The sequence below is a fragment of the Notothenia rossii genome (assembly GCF_949606895.1).
Source record: "Notothenia rossii genome assembly, chromosome: 1".
Classification (NCBI taxonomy): domain Eukaryota; kingdom Metazoa; phylum Chordata; class Actinopteri; order Perciformes; family Nototheniidae; genus Notothenia; species Notothenia rossii.
This window is the reverse complement of record NC_136912.1, coordinates 27,886,238-27,901,397: the sequence shown is the minus strand read 5'-3', so window position 1 is coordinate 27,901,397 and position 15,160 is coordinate 27,886,238. Positions and strand designations below refer to the sequence as shown.

General features: G+C 42.3%; 1 protein-coding gene and 1 long non-coding RNA gene across 2 annotated transcripts; one reads left to right on the top strand and one right to left on the bottom strand.

Moving 5' to 3' along the window:
• Positions 1 to 2,140: 2,140 nt before the first annotated feature.
• Positions 2,141 to 7,509, top strand: LOC307032659. The gene is made up of 3 exons (XR_013806337.1): positions 2,141 to 2,437; positions 6,073 to 6,256; positions 6,375 to 7,509. It is a non-coding gene; the product is annotated as an uncharacterized lncRNA (long non-coding RNA).
• LOC307032567 (uncharacterized protein) lies at positions 4,471 to 5,877 on the bottom strand. The gene is made up of 2 exons (XM_079670643.1): positions 5,593 to 5,877; positions 4,471 to 5,472 (listed from the first exon to the last, which is right to left on the bottom strand). The coding sequence occupies exon 2, from the start codon at positions 5,365 to 5,367 to the stop codon at positions 4,660 to 4,662; it is 708 nt and encodes a 235-aa protein (XP_079526769.1). The 5' UTR covers positions 5,368 to 5,472; positions 5,593 to 5,877; the 3' UTR covers positions 4,471 to 4,659.
• Positions 7,510 to 15,160: the final 7,651 nt, after the last annotated feature.

Below are 15,160 nucleotides of genomic sequence, written 5' to 3'. Positions count from 1 at the left end.
AACCCTATGTCCTGTGCCGTTGGAGGTCCCGCCGACCAGTCTCCTGCCGGGTGTCCTGCCAATCCCATGTCCTGTTCCTCTGGGGTCCCGCCGACAACTCTTCTGCCGGGGGTCCTGCCAACCCCTTGTCCTGTTCCGTTGGAGGCCCCGCCATCACCTGTCTCGCCGGGGGTCCTGACAATTCCCGGTCCTCTTCCGTGGGGGATCCTGCCGAAACCTGTCCCACCGGCTCCGGTTCCTGTTCGGCCAGCACCGGGTCCTGCCCGGCCTCCAGAGCAGTCTGGTCTTCGCCCTCGAGCCCGGCCCCCTGAGAGCCCGGCCCCCTGAGAGCCGCGGTCTTCGCCCTCGAGCCCGGCCCCCTGAGTGCCGCGGTCTTCGCCCTCGGGCCCAGCCCCCTGAGTCTTCCTGCCGCGGTCCTCGCCCTCGGGCCCGGCCCCCTTACTCTTCCTGCCGCTGCCTTCGCCCTCATGCTCGGCCCTCTGAGTTCGCCCGCTGTGGCCTTCGCCCCACCATGGACTCTGCCTTGCCCCCGGGCTGTCCGTCCAAGTCCCCCACCTTGGACTCTGCCGTGCCCCCGGGCCGTCCGCCCGAGTCCCCCTTCTCGGCTTCTGCCTTGCCCCCGGGCCGTCCGCCCGAGATTTCTTCCGAGTCCTCCGCTGTGCTCCTGGGCTGTCAGCCCAAAATCCCATCCTCCTGACCCCCTCCACCCACCCTGGTGGCCTAGTGATGCGTCCCTCCTCCGGACCCCCTCCACCCACCGTGCTTGAGGTTTTGGACTTTTGTGGGGTTTTTTTTTTTAGGGACGTCTGGAATCCGTCCCTTGAGGGGGGGGGGTTCTGTTACGATTATTGTGTTATGTCACGTTTTGTATGTCTTGTTTTGGGTATTTTGCTCTTCTCCCTGTCATGTTTACCTCTTGGTATATTGTCTGGTCCTTTCCCTGTGTTTTTCCTCATGTTGTTAGTTTCCCTGGTGTGTCTAGTTGTCTGATTGTGTTCACCTGTGGACCTTGTGTTTCTCCTCCCCTGCCCGGCTTTTTCTCGTCTTGTGATTACCCCTCCCTGTAGTTAGTCTTGTCTCTTCCTGTGTTCAGTGTTGGTTCGTCTTTTGTTTGTGACTGAGTTCACCGGTGAGTGTTCTGTTTTGTCCAAGTTATTATTTTATCCTTGAAATAAAGGCAATATCAGTGTAATCTGCATTTAGGTCCTACTTCCTTCACTCAACCGTAACAGAATTAAAGAAATGGTAGAAATTAATCTAATCTGAATTTTGAAGCCTTCCTTCCCATCACCTCCCTCTAAATATATCAAACATTAGGAAGAGATGCTCCTGAGTACCATTCAAGTTTAAGAAGATAATATTTGTTTTAAACAATTCAAAGCAATAAACAACAGCAACAGGCTCTCTAACCAAGGCAACGGTAGCCTAACATGTATATGTTAACAGGTAAGATAGCTGTTCACACTATGTATATTTTCTGCTATTTTATTTCTATTTGAGATGTTTACATTTTTGATTGTTTAATTCTAGTCTGTTAACTGTCTTATGTACAATGCCTTGTCTTTTACTGCTGCAAAGCAAACATTTCCCAAATTGGTATCAATAAAGTGCTTCTTATTTTATTTTAATCCTCAAATATTAGCAAATTTAACTTTTTCAAATATTGATGTAACTACATACACATCGATACGGCGCTGGTTCCAGCGCCATAGAGAGAGTTACGACAACGGAAGTCCAAAATGCTTGATCGTCACGTGGTTCAGGGAGACTCAATAGTTCCCCGGAAGTTCGTGGTGGGACGTTTGAATGCATGAAAATACTTCCTGTTAATTTCCGCCTGTGGTTAAAGTTTATTTTGAAAAGCTATTCCGGAAAAGATCTCCGAAATACCAACAGTAGCTTGACTTCAGGTTTTAAGGAAAAGTAACGATTGTAGCTGTTAAAATGCAATGAATGAAAAGTCATGAAAGAGAATATGATGGGAAAAGGCGTGTTTAGTTATGTATTGAATATACAATGTCAAAATCCTCTGTTATGTGCGATATCGGACATTGGTGAAAGGAGGGCGGAAGATTATGCAACAGCCGCCATTGAAGAGGAGGAGCCAAATGAGATGTATAGTCAGGTGACGGAGCTTTGTGGGGTCTCTTCTTCACGGCCAGGACTGCGAGAGGGGACTGCAGCTTTTCTCTCCTCACCTGAACAATATTCTGCTTGTAACACTACCGCACCATTTTAATTAAAGTACCCATTTGAACCTTAAGCCAGAGACTCCATTAGTCTCATTTTAAAGCTTCTCTCCTGGACGCGAGAATAATGAACATAGTTAACAATTGGAATGACCCCGACGTGATCTCGTTCCACCGGGAGAGCAGTTGCAGTTTTCAAAGGAGCTTGAACAATGCTGGCAGACATACGCTCGGGCCCATACAGAAAGGTAAAGAAGTACCTGTTTATTAAAAATCTTCAATAGATTACATACAGATATAGAGCTTCATTTCGGACAGTTTGAAACGCGAGGGCCGTGATTGGTACGTGATCTGCCCTCGCTCAAGGGAAAACCTCCAGCTTGACTTGAGACCTCCCCCGTGATACATAAATGTAATTATAATGAAGCCACTGAAATGGATCATTGATCCAGAAGGAGGTGCAGTGGGGTTCCACACTGGAGCTCATGTGAAATAAAGTCAGATACAGTACGCTGGATGTACAGCGGAACTTTGTTAAAATCCATATGTCACGGACATACTTGCCAACCTTGGGACCTCAGAAATCCGTAGGATTTCAAAATGCAAAATGGGGGGGGGGGGGGGGTTGCTAGTGGATCGCCGGAGCTGTTAGATTAACATTAACATGCTTATATTTTAGTTCTAAGTGCAATGCCTTGCGGCCTGTAGCACCATCCTTGATGGAGCATATGTGTGGGCAGGAAAGGAGTGGGCAGAGAGTAGAGTAGTTTTCGATTTTTGTTCTGTTTTCTGTGACTATCTGCCTCACCCTCTCAGACTTTCTGTCGCGCGCGCTACTAAAGAGATGTGTTACCATGGAAACCAAACAATGGTGTAGCTGTATTAAAGTCCGAGTGGAAACAGTCCTGAGTAAATCTGACTTTGTCAGAAATCGGGAGAAATGCGGGAGAAATATGACCCCGGGAGGAAACCGGGAGAGGGCAATGAAATCGGGAGTCTCCCGCGAAAATCGGGAGGGTTGACAAATATGGTCACGGATGTCATACTCTGTGCTAAATAAGAGACATATAATCATTTACAAAGATCACCATGTTGTTATTTAACAAAATAATGTTGTTTAGTCGAAAAAACGAACGGGAGGAAATGCAGCCCGGCTCTTGATTTTTAATCCTAATTTAATCATCATCTTCACCACGATCATTTATGTTTATGTTCGCCGAATTTACATGAAATCAATGACACATATTAATATACTGTATTCAACTTCATTAAAACGTTATTAACGTGCCTAAACTCAGTAATTTACTAAAAATATTTTTTATTTTAATGGAGCCTCGTCGGCAGATCAGGATGCCGACGCGTAGCCAAGGGATCTTGAGCATGAAGGGTGTTATTTTCCCCATAAGGAACAAGTCGCTGCAAATTATCCCGCTTATTACATTGCCACATTCTCAACAAAGTAACGACATGACTCCCAATATTAATTGAAATGCTTTTATGGATTTAGAAAATGTTTTTATTGATTTAAAAAATAGTTGTATGTATTGATTTAAATTGACATGCATCCGCTAAGAAAAATAGTCCGTTGTTACCATCTTTTAAACAGTCTGAATGAAACGGCAGCTCTCAGCTGTGTATTTACACAACTAATGGCCCATCAACCACAGCTCTCTCCCCCCATCCCCCCCTGATCTTTCTTCTCCAGCAGCTAAATTAACTGTAGGTTAATCTGAGTGTCAAGCTTACAGTTAGTGACGTAACAACACCATAAAAGCTGGTGGGTTGAAAGCAATACGGGAGGTAAAAAATAACTAGAATAATTGTGATTTATTTATTGTGGCTTTTATGTTTTAGGTATAAAATTATATATTATATAATTCAGGCTTGTAATTATTAGGTTTTGTGCGCTGTGATGATTTGGCTGTTCCTTTAGTAATGAATATTAAATGTTGTGAGGAAATCTTTCCACCAATAATTCCAATAAGTAATCCAAAATGTATTCACTTCAGGTTTACGAAAGTAACTGTAATCAGATTACTCGTTTTTCAAATGTAACGCGAGCTGAATACAGTTACCCTACTTGATTTTAGTATTCTGATTTATGTATTCCGTTACAACCCAACCCTGATTAGGACACATACTGGGGATTTCAGAATGGTACTGGATTTTGATTTATTGTATTAGCTTCATATCGCAATAGCCTATATTCCAGAAGTCTGAAATGCAAAAAATGTCCCACATTAGGGCAATTCACCATACAGTACATACTGAAGAAATAAAAAGAGGAAACAATTGTATATGTCTACCATTTATTTTTACGAGTGTAATATTATTAAGATATGTCACAGATAGGATCATACATTTAAATAACATCACCATGTTTTTATTTAACAAAATATTATATCGTAAAAAATCTGAATCTTATAATATATATAAACATATACATAGGCTATCTGCGGCCTATCTATGCCTATCTGCGGCGGAAACCAAGGCGAGGTGTTTCTGGATCCGTTTTCGGTGGGCTCCTCAGTCTCTCGTTTACCCGGTTCCTAATTTTATGCCACTTGTCCGTGGTCAGGCCTGGGAACCGACGGGAGACACTGGACTCAAGTGTCTGCCTTACATTGAGGGGAAGGGGCATTTTCCCTTTCCTCCCGCTCCAGTTAGTTATTCTGACCGTGTTCTCATATGTTTCAAATGGCAACATGGCCATTAACATATCCCCCGCAAATTTCTCAGGGCAACGCTGTCCCTTTTGGAAGCAGTCCTCGAAGAACATGTCCTCGCGATCCGAGGAAACTGCCCTGGTGGTGGTGGGCGCATCAGGTGTGGCCGACGGTCGTGGTGTTGCTGCCGACCCCGGAGTGACCGCTGGATTGGCCGCTGGCACTGTCCGTATGGGAGCGGCCGGAATTGGCACATCTGGCTGCATAGGCTGTGGGTCTGCGTCTTCCACATGGAACCCAAACAGTCGCCTGGGTTGGTAGGCGTTCGTGTTCAGCTGCTGAAGTTCCAACCTCATGGCAGCCCGCTCCGACTCTGCAGTCTTCTGTGCCAACGTAATGGCAGCCCGCTCCGACTCTGCAGTCTTCTGTGCCAACGTAATGGCAGCCCGCTCCGACTCTGCAGTCTGCTGCATAATCCTCATGCCATCCCGCTCTTGAGTCAGGTCGGACATTTGTGCCTCCGTGGCGGTCAACCGGATTTTAAGTGCACGAATTTCTGCGTCACCCAATCTAGCCGTGCACGAACCAGACGCCGGGAGCAGAGCAAGTGTGATGGCCTGATAGGAAACAGAAAAAATATATGAATACCAGTGGTCACATGGAAATAAACAATATATAATATAGCAGAGAGATGGTGTAAGTATTAATGATTGACAATGAGGGCCAATAGTACGTACCGCTTTCTTTTTAACAAGTCTGACTGTGCTTGGTTTTTTTGGCGAAGGAGACGGCTTCACTTTTTTTGCAGCCACCTGCGGGGCGGACTATAGGAATTAGGAATAAAGAATATAACACAATTAGACATAAGCACAAGTGAAATTAACAAATAATCACACATACAGTAGGTCTAAAGGGCAGAGTATACGTTAGGCCTATTTACAATCTGTCAGCTCACCTGTGCAAGACCTTTTCTCCGGGTCCGGTAAAAATTGCTGGAATCCATTCTTCAGAAAAAGAGGTTGTGCGTTTTTCCTTGATTCGTTGTGCCAAAAGCAAGTTATGCACTCTATTTATCTGTGAATCGTACATGGTGTTCGTGCACCTGGATTGCTATTGGTGCGTCTATAGACGCACCAATAGGATAGCTGTATACAGCCGCACCTACTTTTGTCGACTACTAATTTGCGTAACCGGCTTATTACTTATTACTATTACAGCAAGGATGATGCGCATCAACCGAGAGAGGTCCCAGGAGGTTCGTGTCATGCGGGCAAATGGAAAATCAACAAGAGAAATCCAAGAACTTTTTGCAAGCCTTGGCATAGAAGTTTCACAAAGCACTCAGCGAAACCACTTTCAGGAGAAACAACCCCGCTGCTCAGGTCCAAGAAAACTCCAACAGTAAGTAGCCTACCTTATTTAATAGTAGGCTACAGTATAGCACGTATCGTAAACAGCTGACAGCTGACATGTGACAGTTCTGCATTTCCCTGATGGCTTTTGTCTTTTTCTTTTACAGCAATATCGTGACTGCGATCGAGAATGCGACAAAGTTTGACGACGAGCTCACGGCTCATGATGTAAAGCGGAAAATTTGGGCGGACTTTGGGGTTTCGCTAGGACTGAGCAGCATACGCAAGGCCAGGAGAAAACTTGGCTGGAAATATGGCCGGACCCGTTTCTCTCCAATGATCAGAGATCACAACAAAGAAGCAAGGCTGAGACAAGCCCTCCAGTGGATCGAGTCTGGGGAAACGTGGCATGATGTGATTTTTACGGATGTCTGGGGATTGATTTTGTGCCACGGTCCAGGCCCTTTGGTTATCTTTGAAGGAATCATGGACAGAATCTACTTTGAAAACAGTATCATCAAGGAGTGCTGCAGGTCCATACATCAGGGAACATTTTGGGTCGGATCATCGCTTCTTCCAAGACAATGAACCGAAACACAGCGCGACTGCAGCTGGAATTGCGGTGGAGGGAATGAACTGGGTTAAAACTCCACGCGAATCTCCGGATTTGAATCCCATCGAGTTGGTCTGGCACTTGATGAAAGACTACATTCGGAAGGAGGCTAAACCAGGCTCGAAGCAGGAGCTGATGCAAGCAATAGAGGATTTTTGGAAGACAAGGCTGACCCAAGACACCTGTAGTCGACTGATTACAAGCCTCAATAAAGTTCTGCCATTGGTTGTGCAGAATAAAGGTGGACATAGTGGAAATTGAAATTGTCATTGTTCAATAAAATACAAAATAATGTATCTGTGTACGTGTTTTACTGTACTTATTTGCATGCACTTATCAAACATTTAATTAAAGAATGGTGATATACACAGTGATAGATGTTAAGGACTAACGTTTATAATAATAAATAGCCTAGTATTTATCCATATTCATAATAATATTTATATATTCAACTTTTACTGATAAAAAAGGGCTTCTACTGTACCTAATTACCTTAACACTAGACCGCCAGAGGTTTTTGTATAGGCCTACCAAAAACTGCCAAATCCCGCTATTAGAATGCAATTTTTAACAACATAGGGTGCTACATAACACACTTTCAGAAAAAGTCACGGACTGGGAGACTTTAATATTTTATTGAAAAAAAGTTACATTGCACAAACACAACACACATCACACAAATTAACCCGATTGGCGGTTCTAGTGTTAAATAAACTCACTAATGAATGAAACCAGTTTAATACGCATTATTCTTATTCTTATCATTCTTTATGAGCGCAGAAATAGTCTTAAAATCAGATCTGTTTTTTAAATGAAATCTGACGGCAGGCAGTTAGCTCTGATCACCTATGATAAATGCGCCACACCTAATCGCTGGCTATTCAGCCACAGAGATCCCTCTATGCAAATCAAACTGACGGTGTGAAAGCACCTATTGTTTTAATGGTTTAATGGTCGGAATGTGACCTGTGAGCCTTCTGAATCGCGATCGACTGGTTGGCGACCACTGCATCAAACTGTAGACGGGGGGAAAGCACCTACAGTATTGTTTTAAATAATGGTCGGAATGTGACCTGTTATTGGATTAGTTTTAGAAAGAACTGCACCAGCTTCATCCACGCTGGCGTTACTGTTATCACCTGCTCAGTGTCATTTCATTTGACAAAATGTCTTTACATATACATTTAATAGATTGGATTATTATCCACCTTTTTGTTTTATGTCCTTTTATTTAAAACATTTTTTAAGACTTCATCTTCTGGTTCAAATTTCAATAAATCTAATTTGTATAATCATTCTTTTGTCTTTATTCCACATGAAAATGTTAGAGATTCCATTCAAATCTGTTGATTATTCATATCTTCCTCAGGCTAGGAATAGTATGTTGAGTTTTTAATGCTAAATGTATATCATTTTCTCACAAGATATAGAATGAAACAACACCGGTTTTATCCATTGTGTATGAATGCTTCAGCTCTTCAGACCAATATAGTGATATGTGAGCATGTTCCTAATTGTGTTGGTATGCAACTGGTCTGTTTAATAAAGCAAATCTGCCACTTTTATATTGCAGAATTTGTTAAATTAAAGCAGTCTTTAATTGTTTGTCTAAACATAGCAATATATGCTTTTGAAATGTAACATGTCTTTGAAAAATAATAGTATACAGTTTATATTGTGTATCACCTTTAGCTTGAAAATACATAGATGTGTTTTTTTAATCTAATAAATAGACAGACAGACACTTTATCAATCCCAAATTGGGAAATTATTTAACAGCAGCAGTGTGTTCAGGTATTAAAATATGTAAAGTTGGAATAAAGTATGAACTACACATTACAAGTATAATGCACAGCAATCCATAAGAGAAGTCCGATATGTTCATGAAAACTCCAAAGGAGGCACCGACACTAACGTGGACGAGTGGACTCCCGAGTTTGATCTGTGGTGTAGTGGGCTGTCACTCAAAAAGTGAGTAGCCAATGGGGACGCACCCCTGAAAGTCCCGCCCACCTGGGATGTTTGTGTCAAAATCTCTAACAAAAAATGAGGGAGCGTAAACGAGAAGAGCTGCAGAGAGAGCAAAAGTCTGATCATTGAGAAAGAAGAAACAAGAACTGCAAACAAAAACCTATGTTAAAACAAAGAAAAAATACTTATAGTTTACATGATTAAACAAATGATTTGTTTGCAACTTATAGTTTTATTTTTGAAATTTATTTTATTTTGCTTGACTTCGTTTTTTTCTTCTTTTAATCTCATAGTTTTGCTTTATTCTGAGAAAGTGTTGCTTTATCTTTATGATACAAAACTAATCCCATAACCTGTGAGCCTTCTGAATTACCGTGGGACAGCACATTCTAAACTAAAATGTTCAATAAATAAAGTAACATCTTATCTTATCTTAATAATATCTTCATATTAATAATAATAATAAATCATACAGTATGTGTCCGAAAGGGAGCAGGAGAAAGCAAACACAAAAATATACAAAAAATATACTGCATATTAAAGCAAACGATTGTAAAGGTAAAAGTATGAGCATAACAAATAAAGAAGTGTAATGTAAACATTTACATTATTATTATGATTATTTAATATATAAAGACTACATATTATTGAATTACAAGATTAGATATACTTTAGTTTATCTAAAATATTGATGTGTTCAAATGCTCTTCAAAACACAACTGAAAGTCCATGAAACTTGTCTTTCTGTATTTGTGAATGAAGCGCCATCTCAATCAATCAATCAATGTTTATTTATATAGCCCAATATAACAAATGTTACATTTGTCTCAGTGGACTTCACAGTTTGTACAGAATATCAGTATGACAATACGACACCCTCTGTCCTTAGACCCTCACATTGTACATGGATTAACTTCCAGAGAAAACCAACAGTTTAAAGGGGAAAATGGGAGAAACCTCAGGTTAAAACCTGAAATTGAAAATCTGGCAACGCCCTCTTGGAAAATAGTGGGAGGGCTTAACATTCCTCTATAGTTGGACTCCTGAGAAAGACTGCCTAAACTAATGTTAAAACAAGCCTAAATAAATGATAAACATTGGTATCCTATAACACGTGGCGTTGCTTTGTCACAGGCAGAGTGAGTTCACTTTCTTTTTTTCTTAAATTTAACCTTGCATGCTATTCGTTTGTCTGTTATTACATGTCGGCCAGAGGCCAATCACTTCAATAAGTGTCTCTTGTTACGTTTTAAGTTAACGTGAATGGTTTTAGGCTATTAAGCAGTTGGGACTGCTTGAGGCAAAGACACAGCCACAGTTGGAAGCTGAGGTTATTGGAGTGAGTGTTTGTGTTAACGACAGTGTGAGGCTGTTTTTAAAAAAGTCCTTTGTTTGATGAGGCCAATTACTTCAATAAGTGTCTCTTGTTACGTTTTAAGTTAACGTGAATGGTTTTAGGCTATTAAGCAGTTGGGACTGCTTGAGGCAAAGACACAGCCACAGTTGGAAGCTGAGGTTATTGGAGTGAGTGTTTGTGTTAACGACAGTGTGAGGCTGTTTTAAAAAAAGTCCTTTGTGTGATGAGGCCAATCACTTCAATAAGTGTCTCTTGTTACGTTTTAAGTTAACGTGAATGGTTTTAGGCCATTAAACAGTTGGGACTGTTTGAGGCAAGAACACAGCCACAGTTGGAAGCTGAGGATATAGGAGTGATTGTTTAAACGACAGTGTGAGGCTGTTTTAAAAAAGTCCTTTTCGAGGAAAAGGCCTGAAAAGTTTAAAGCTTTCAGTGGTTATTCTTTTCGGTTTTCCACTAGACATTGCGTGTGGATTACGACGAGAAATGCGACATTCGTGCGTCAGATAGACGATATTCTTCTGATTGTGTTTGGATAGCGTCCAATTTTTTCCCATTATAGCGTGTTTAAACAGAAGAGATGACCATACTGGCTCTTAAAGCCAAAAATTACGAAGAATGGGTTGAGGGCTATGACGTAAGGGTATGAGGCCCATTTATCATTGTAAACTACATAGAAATATTATTTTAAACTACAGTGTTGTTTTGTGTTGAATTTTCTAGACTAAAGATCACCCCTCCATTATTTCAACCCCCCTGTGAGAGCCACGAGGTGTGTTTCTAAATCCCTTTGTTCTTCAGGTTAGAGTTTGAAAAATCAGTTGCCATCTTGGCTTGCCCTCATGTTGAAAACAAACACAGGGCAATCGCCATTTCGTAAAATGCAAATTCAAAGCACTCCTTTGTTTGTTCTTATGCAGCTGGTTTCACTCCAATGAGGCATTTTCCTGACCTCCATCTTCTGAAGAACGAATCATACTTCTTGTCACAGTTGGAACTAGAAGGCTGAATCAGGTTTTGGATATTAAAGGGAAGGATTGTTGGATTTTCAAAAAACTCCAGGCTGATTTTTGAAGTAATTCTGCTGGCAAATGTGTTTTGGCGGTTTTTTAAGTATTCCTGTTTGCAAATGTGTTTTGGCGGTTATGTGCTGTGTTGTTTAACCATAGTGTAATTTTCTTCCCACCATAAGAAGGAAAATACCATTCTTCTTGTTAAATTAGATAATTAGATAATCTCCTCTCACACATCCCTGAAACTGGCCCTCCCGCTGTACTTCTCGGAGACTTCAACCTCCAGACAGGGAAGATAGACGAACTAACATCTCTGTTAACCACCTTTGCTTTCTCACTGTCTCTATCCCCACCAACTCATAACGCTGGCAATGTCCTTGATCTCATATTCTCAAGGAACTGCACTACTTCTAACCTCTCTGTAAACCCGCTTCACACATCCGATCACTTCTTCATTTCATTCTCTCTACCCCTTTCCAAACATAACAACCTAATCTCTTCTAATTCTGCACCTGTCCGCCGCAACCTTCGTTCCCTCTCCCCCTCTACCTTTGCCTCATCGGTGCTCTCAGCCCTCCATTCCTCTGATTCGTTCCAATTCCTGCCTCCAAACTCTGCTGCAGAAACTCTCCTCTCTACTCTCTCATCCTCTCTGGACTCTCTCTGTCCTCTCACATCTCGGCCGGCTCGTCAGTCCCCTCCTGCTCCCTGGCTAAATGACGCACTGCGTGCTAATAGAACCATCCTTCGGGCAGCAGAGCGGAAATGGTGGAAATCCAAACACCATGACGACCTCCTAACCTATCAGGCTCTCCTCTCCTCTTTCTCTGCTTCCATCTCTCAGGCAAAAAGCCCTTTCTTTCAAGATAAGATCCAATCTTTCTATTCCAATCCCCAAAAATCTATTTTCTATCTTCTCCACCCTCTTGGACCCCCCCAAAGCCCCTCCTCCCTTCTGTCAAGCGACTTTGTTAACCACTTTGAAAAAAAGGTTGATGATATTCGCTCTTCTTTTTCTGACTCACCTTGACTCACCGCTGGGTCACCAGACCCACCTTTCACCCACACACTAACCTCCTTCTCCCCTCTCTCTCCAAGTGAGGTTCTTACCCTCATTACCTCTGCCCGTCCTACCACCTGTCCTCTGGACCCTATCCCCTCAAACCTCCTTCAGACTATCGCTCCTGATATTCTACCGTTTCTCACCCATTTCATCAACACTTCTCTAACTTCTGGTCACTTTCCAAACAGTCTCAAGGAGGCAAGAGTAAACCCTCTCCTAAAGAAACCCACTCTCAACCCGTCTGATGTTATAAACTACAGGCCTGTCTCTCTCCTCCCGTTCCTGTCTAAAACACTTGAACGCGCTGTCTTTAAACAACTCTCCTGTTATCTCCATCAGAACAACCTTCTGGATCCGCACCAGTCTGGTTTCAAGGCAGGTCACTCAACAGAAACTGCTCTCCTTGCTGTCTCTGATTAACTGCACACTCCTAGAGCAGCCTCCCTCTCCTCTGTCATCATCCTTCTGGACCTGTCTGCTGCATTCGACACGGTGAATCATCAGATCCTCCTTCGCACTCTCCAAGAACTTGGAGTTTCAGGCACTGCACTTTCCCTCCTCACCTCATACCTCAAAGACCGCACATACAGGGTTACTTGGAGAGGGTCCGAGTCCGACCCTTGTCAATTAACTACAGGGGTCCCTCAGGGCTCTGTTGTTGGTCCCCTCCTCTTCTCCTTGTACACAAACTCGCTCGGGTCTGTCATTAGCCCGCATGATTTTTCATACCACTGCTACGCTGAGGACACACAATTAATTCTGTCCTTTCCCCGCTCAGAGACCCAGGTCGTCGCACGCATCTCTGATTGCCTAGCAGACATCTCTCGGTGGATGTCTGCTCATCACCTCAAGCTCAACCTCGACAAGACTGAACTGCTTTTCCTTCCGGGAAAAGATTGTCCCACTCTTGACCTAACAATCAACATCGGCACCTCTGTTGTTTCCCCGACTCAGACTGCAAGGAATATGGGTGTGATCCTAGATAACAAACTGTCCTTCACTGCAAACATTGCTGCTACAACCCGCTGCTGCAGATACACGCTTTACAACATCAGGAGGATACGTCCCCAGCTGACCGAGAAATCAGCGCAGGTTCTGGTCCAGGCTCTCGTCATCTCGCGCCTAGACTACTGCAACTCCCTCCTGGCTGGTCTACCTGCATGTGCCATCCGACCTCTGCAGCTCATCCAGAATGCAGCGGCTCGTCTGGTCTTCAACCTTCCAAAATTCACCCACACCACGCCGCTCCTCCGCTCCCTTCACTGGCTTCCAGTAACTGCTAGAATCCACTTCAAGACACTGGTACTTGCGTACCATGCTGCGAATGGATCTGGCCCTTCCTACATCCAGGACATGGTTAAACCGTACACCCCAGCACGTGCACTCCGCTCTGCATCAGCCAAACAGCTCGCTGCACCCGCACTGCGAGGGGGACCCAAGTTCCCGTCAGCAAAAACACGTGGGTTTGCTATCCTGGCTCCAAAATGGTGGAATGAGCTCCCCATTGACATCAGGACAGCAGAAAGCTTACACATCTTCCGGCTACGACTGAAAACTCATCTCTTTCGACTCCACTTTCGAGCGATTGAATTACTAACAAAGCACTTATATACTAATAAAGGGCTGGCTTTTCTAAAGCCAGTTGAGTAGCACTTGAAATGTTTGGCTCTTTAAAACCTGATGTACTTATATGATTCTGTTTTCTTCAAGGTTGTATCTTCCTGGTCGAATGCACTTATTGTAAGCCGCTTTGGATAAAAGCGTCAGCTAAATGCAATGTAATGTAATGTAAATAGAAGTAAGTTTTGCAACAGCTATCCTAGTGGATTGAGCTGGAAATTACAATAGCGCACTCTGCTGGTAGTACAGAATTATTACACAGATAGAGGAAACACTCAATAACATTTGAAGTTTAATTTGAGTGTATTAAATAAACACATGCTTCATCGCCAAGATAGAATTGCAAGTGGTTTCTAATTATAAGATAAGAAACTTTACATAATAGTCTTTAAAATAAGACTATAGAATATTCAAACAAATGCATTGAAGCTAACACAAGTTATGACATTTACATAATTCCATACACTTCGGTATGTACTGTACACAGTAGATTTTCACCAGATTTCTAATTTTCATATTTCAAAGTCAAAACCATACACTGTACAATTTTTATTTTTAACATTTCATATTTTAAAATGTGCATAATTTTTATATTTTAATTTACTTTATTAATATTTTACAAAAAACTTTAAAAATAAATAATCTATAACTTAAAAAAATATTTAATATATTTAAAATAAATACAAAAACCTTTAGCAACTAAAAAAACAAACAAAACCAGATTTAAAGTTAAGTTCGGATGACATAGGATATTATTTATCAGAAACGAAGGTGCGAGTCGGAGGATTAGTACTTCAATCTTTGATAACTTAATAATTTCATTTGAATAGTTAGTGAACATGCCACCGAAACAAACTAAGTTGAGACCAGACGCAGAGCCAGGCTCAACTGCAGATATCAAGGAAAGGATGAAAATCAGATCAGATGCTACAACAGTTCCAAATCTTAGACAGAAGACATGGAACCAAATTGAGAAACTGTTGGAACAGTGGCAAATGAGAGGACTGTTTCCAGCTGATGATAAGCCTGGACCAACAGAAGCCCATGTAATAGCAGTGTTTGACTGTGAACATGAAGAACTCCAACAACAACAAAGTGCACGGGTGAAAGCCAACCAAAGGAAATCAAGAGTCATAGGTCTGTTACATCATCTAAAATATGTCAGTATTGGACCGGCAGACAGCATGGATGTGTTCCAAGAAGCAGACCTGCCAATGAGGGAAGACATAGCAGAAATAACAGAAGACGCTCCAGTTATTCAAACACCAAGGCAGTATCCAAGCCTGACCGAAGACTCTCCTCCCGACACGCCAGAG

What these genes read in the sequence shown, in the direction of transcription:
- LOC307032567 (XM_079670643.1), bottom strand. Translation starts at nt 5,367, where the DNA reads ATGTCCGACCTGACTCAAGAGCGGGATGGCATGAGGATTATGCAGCAG.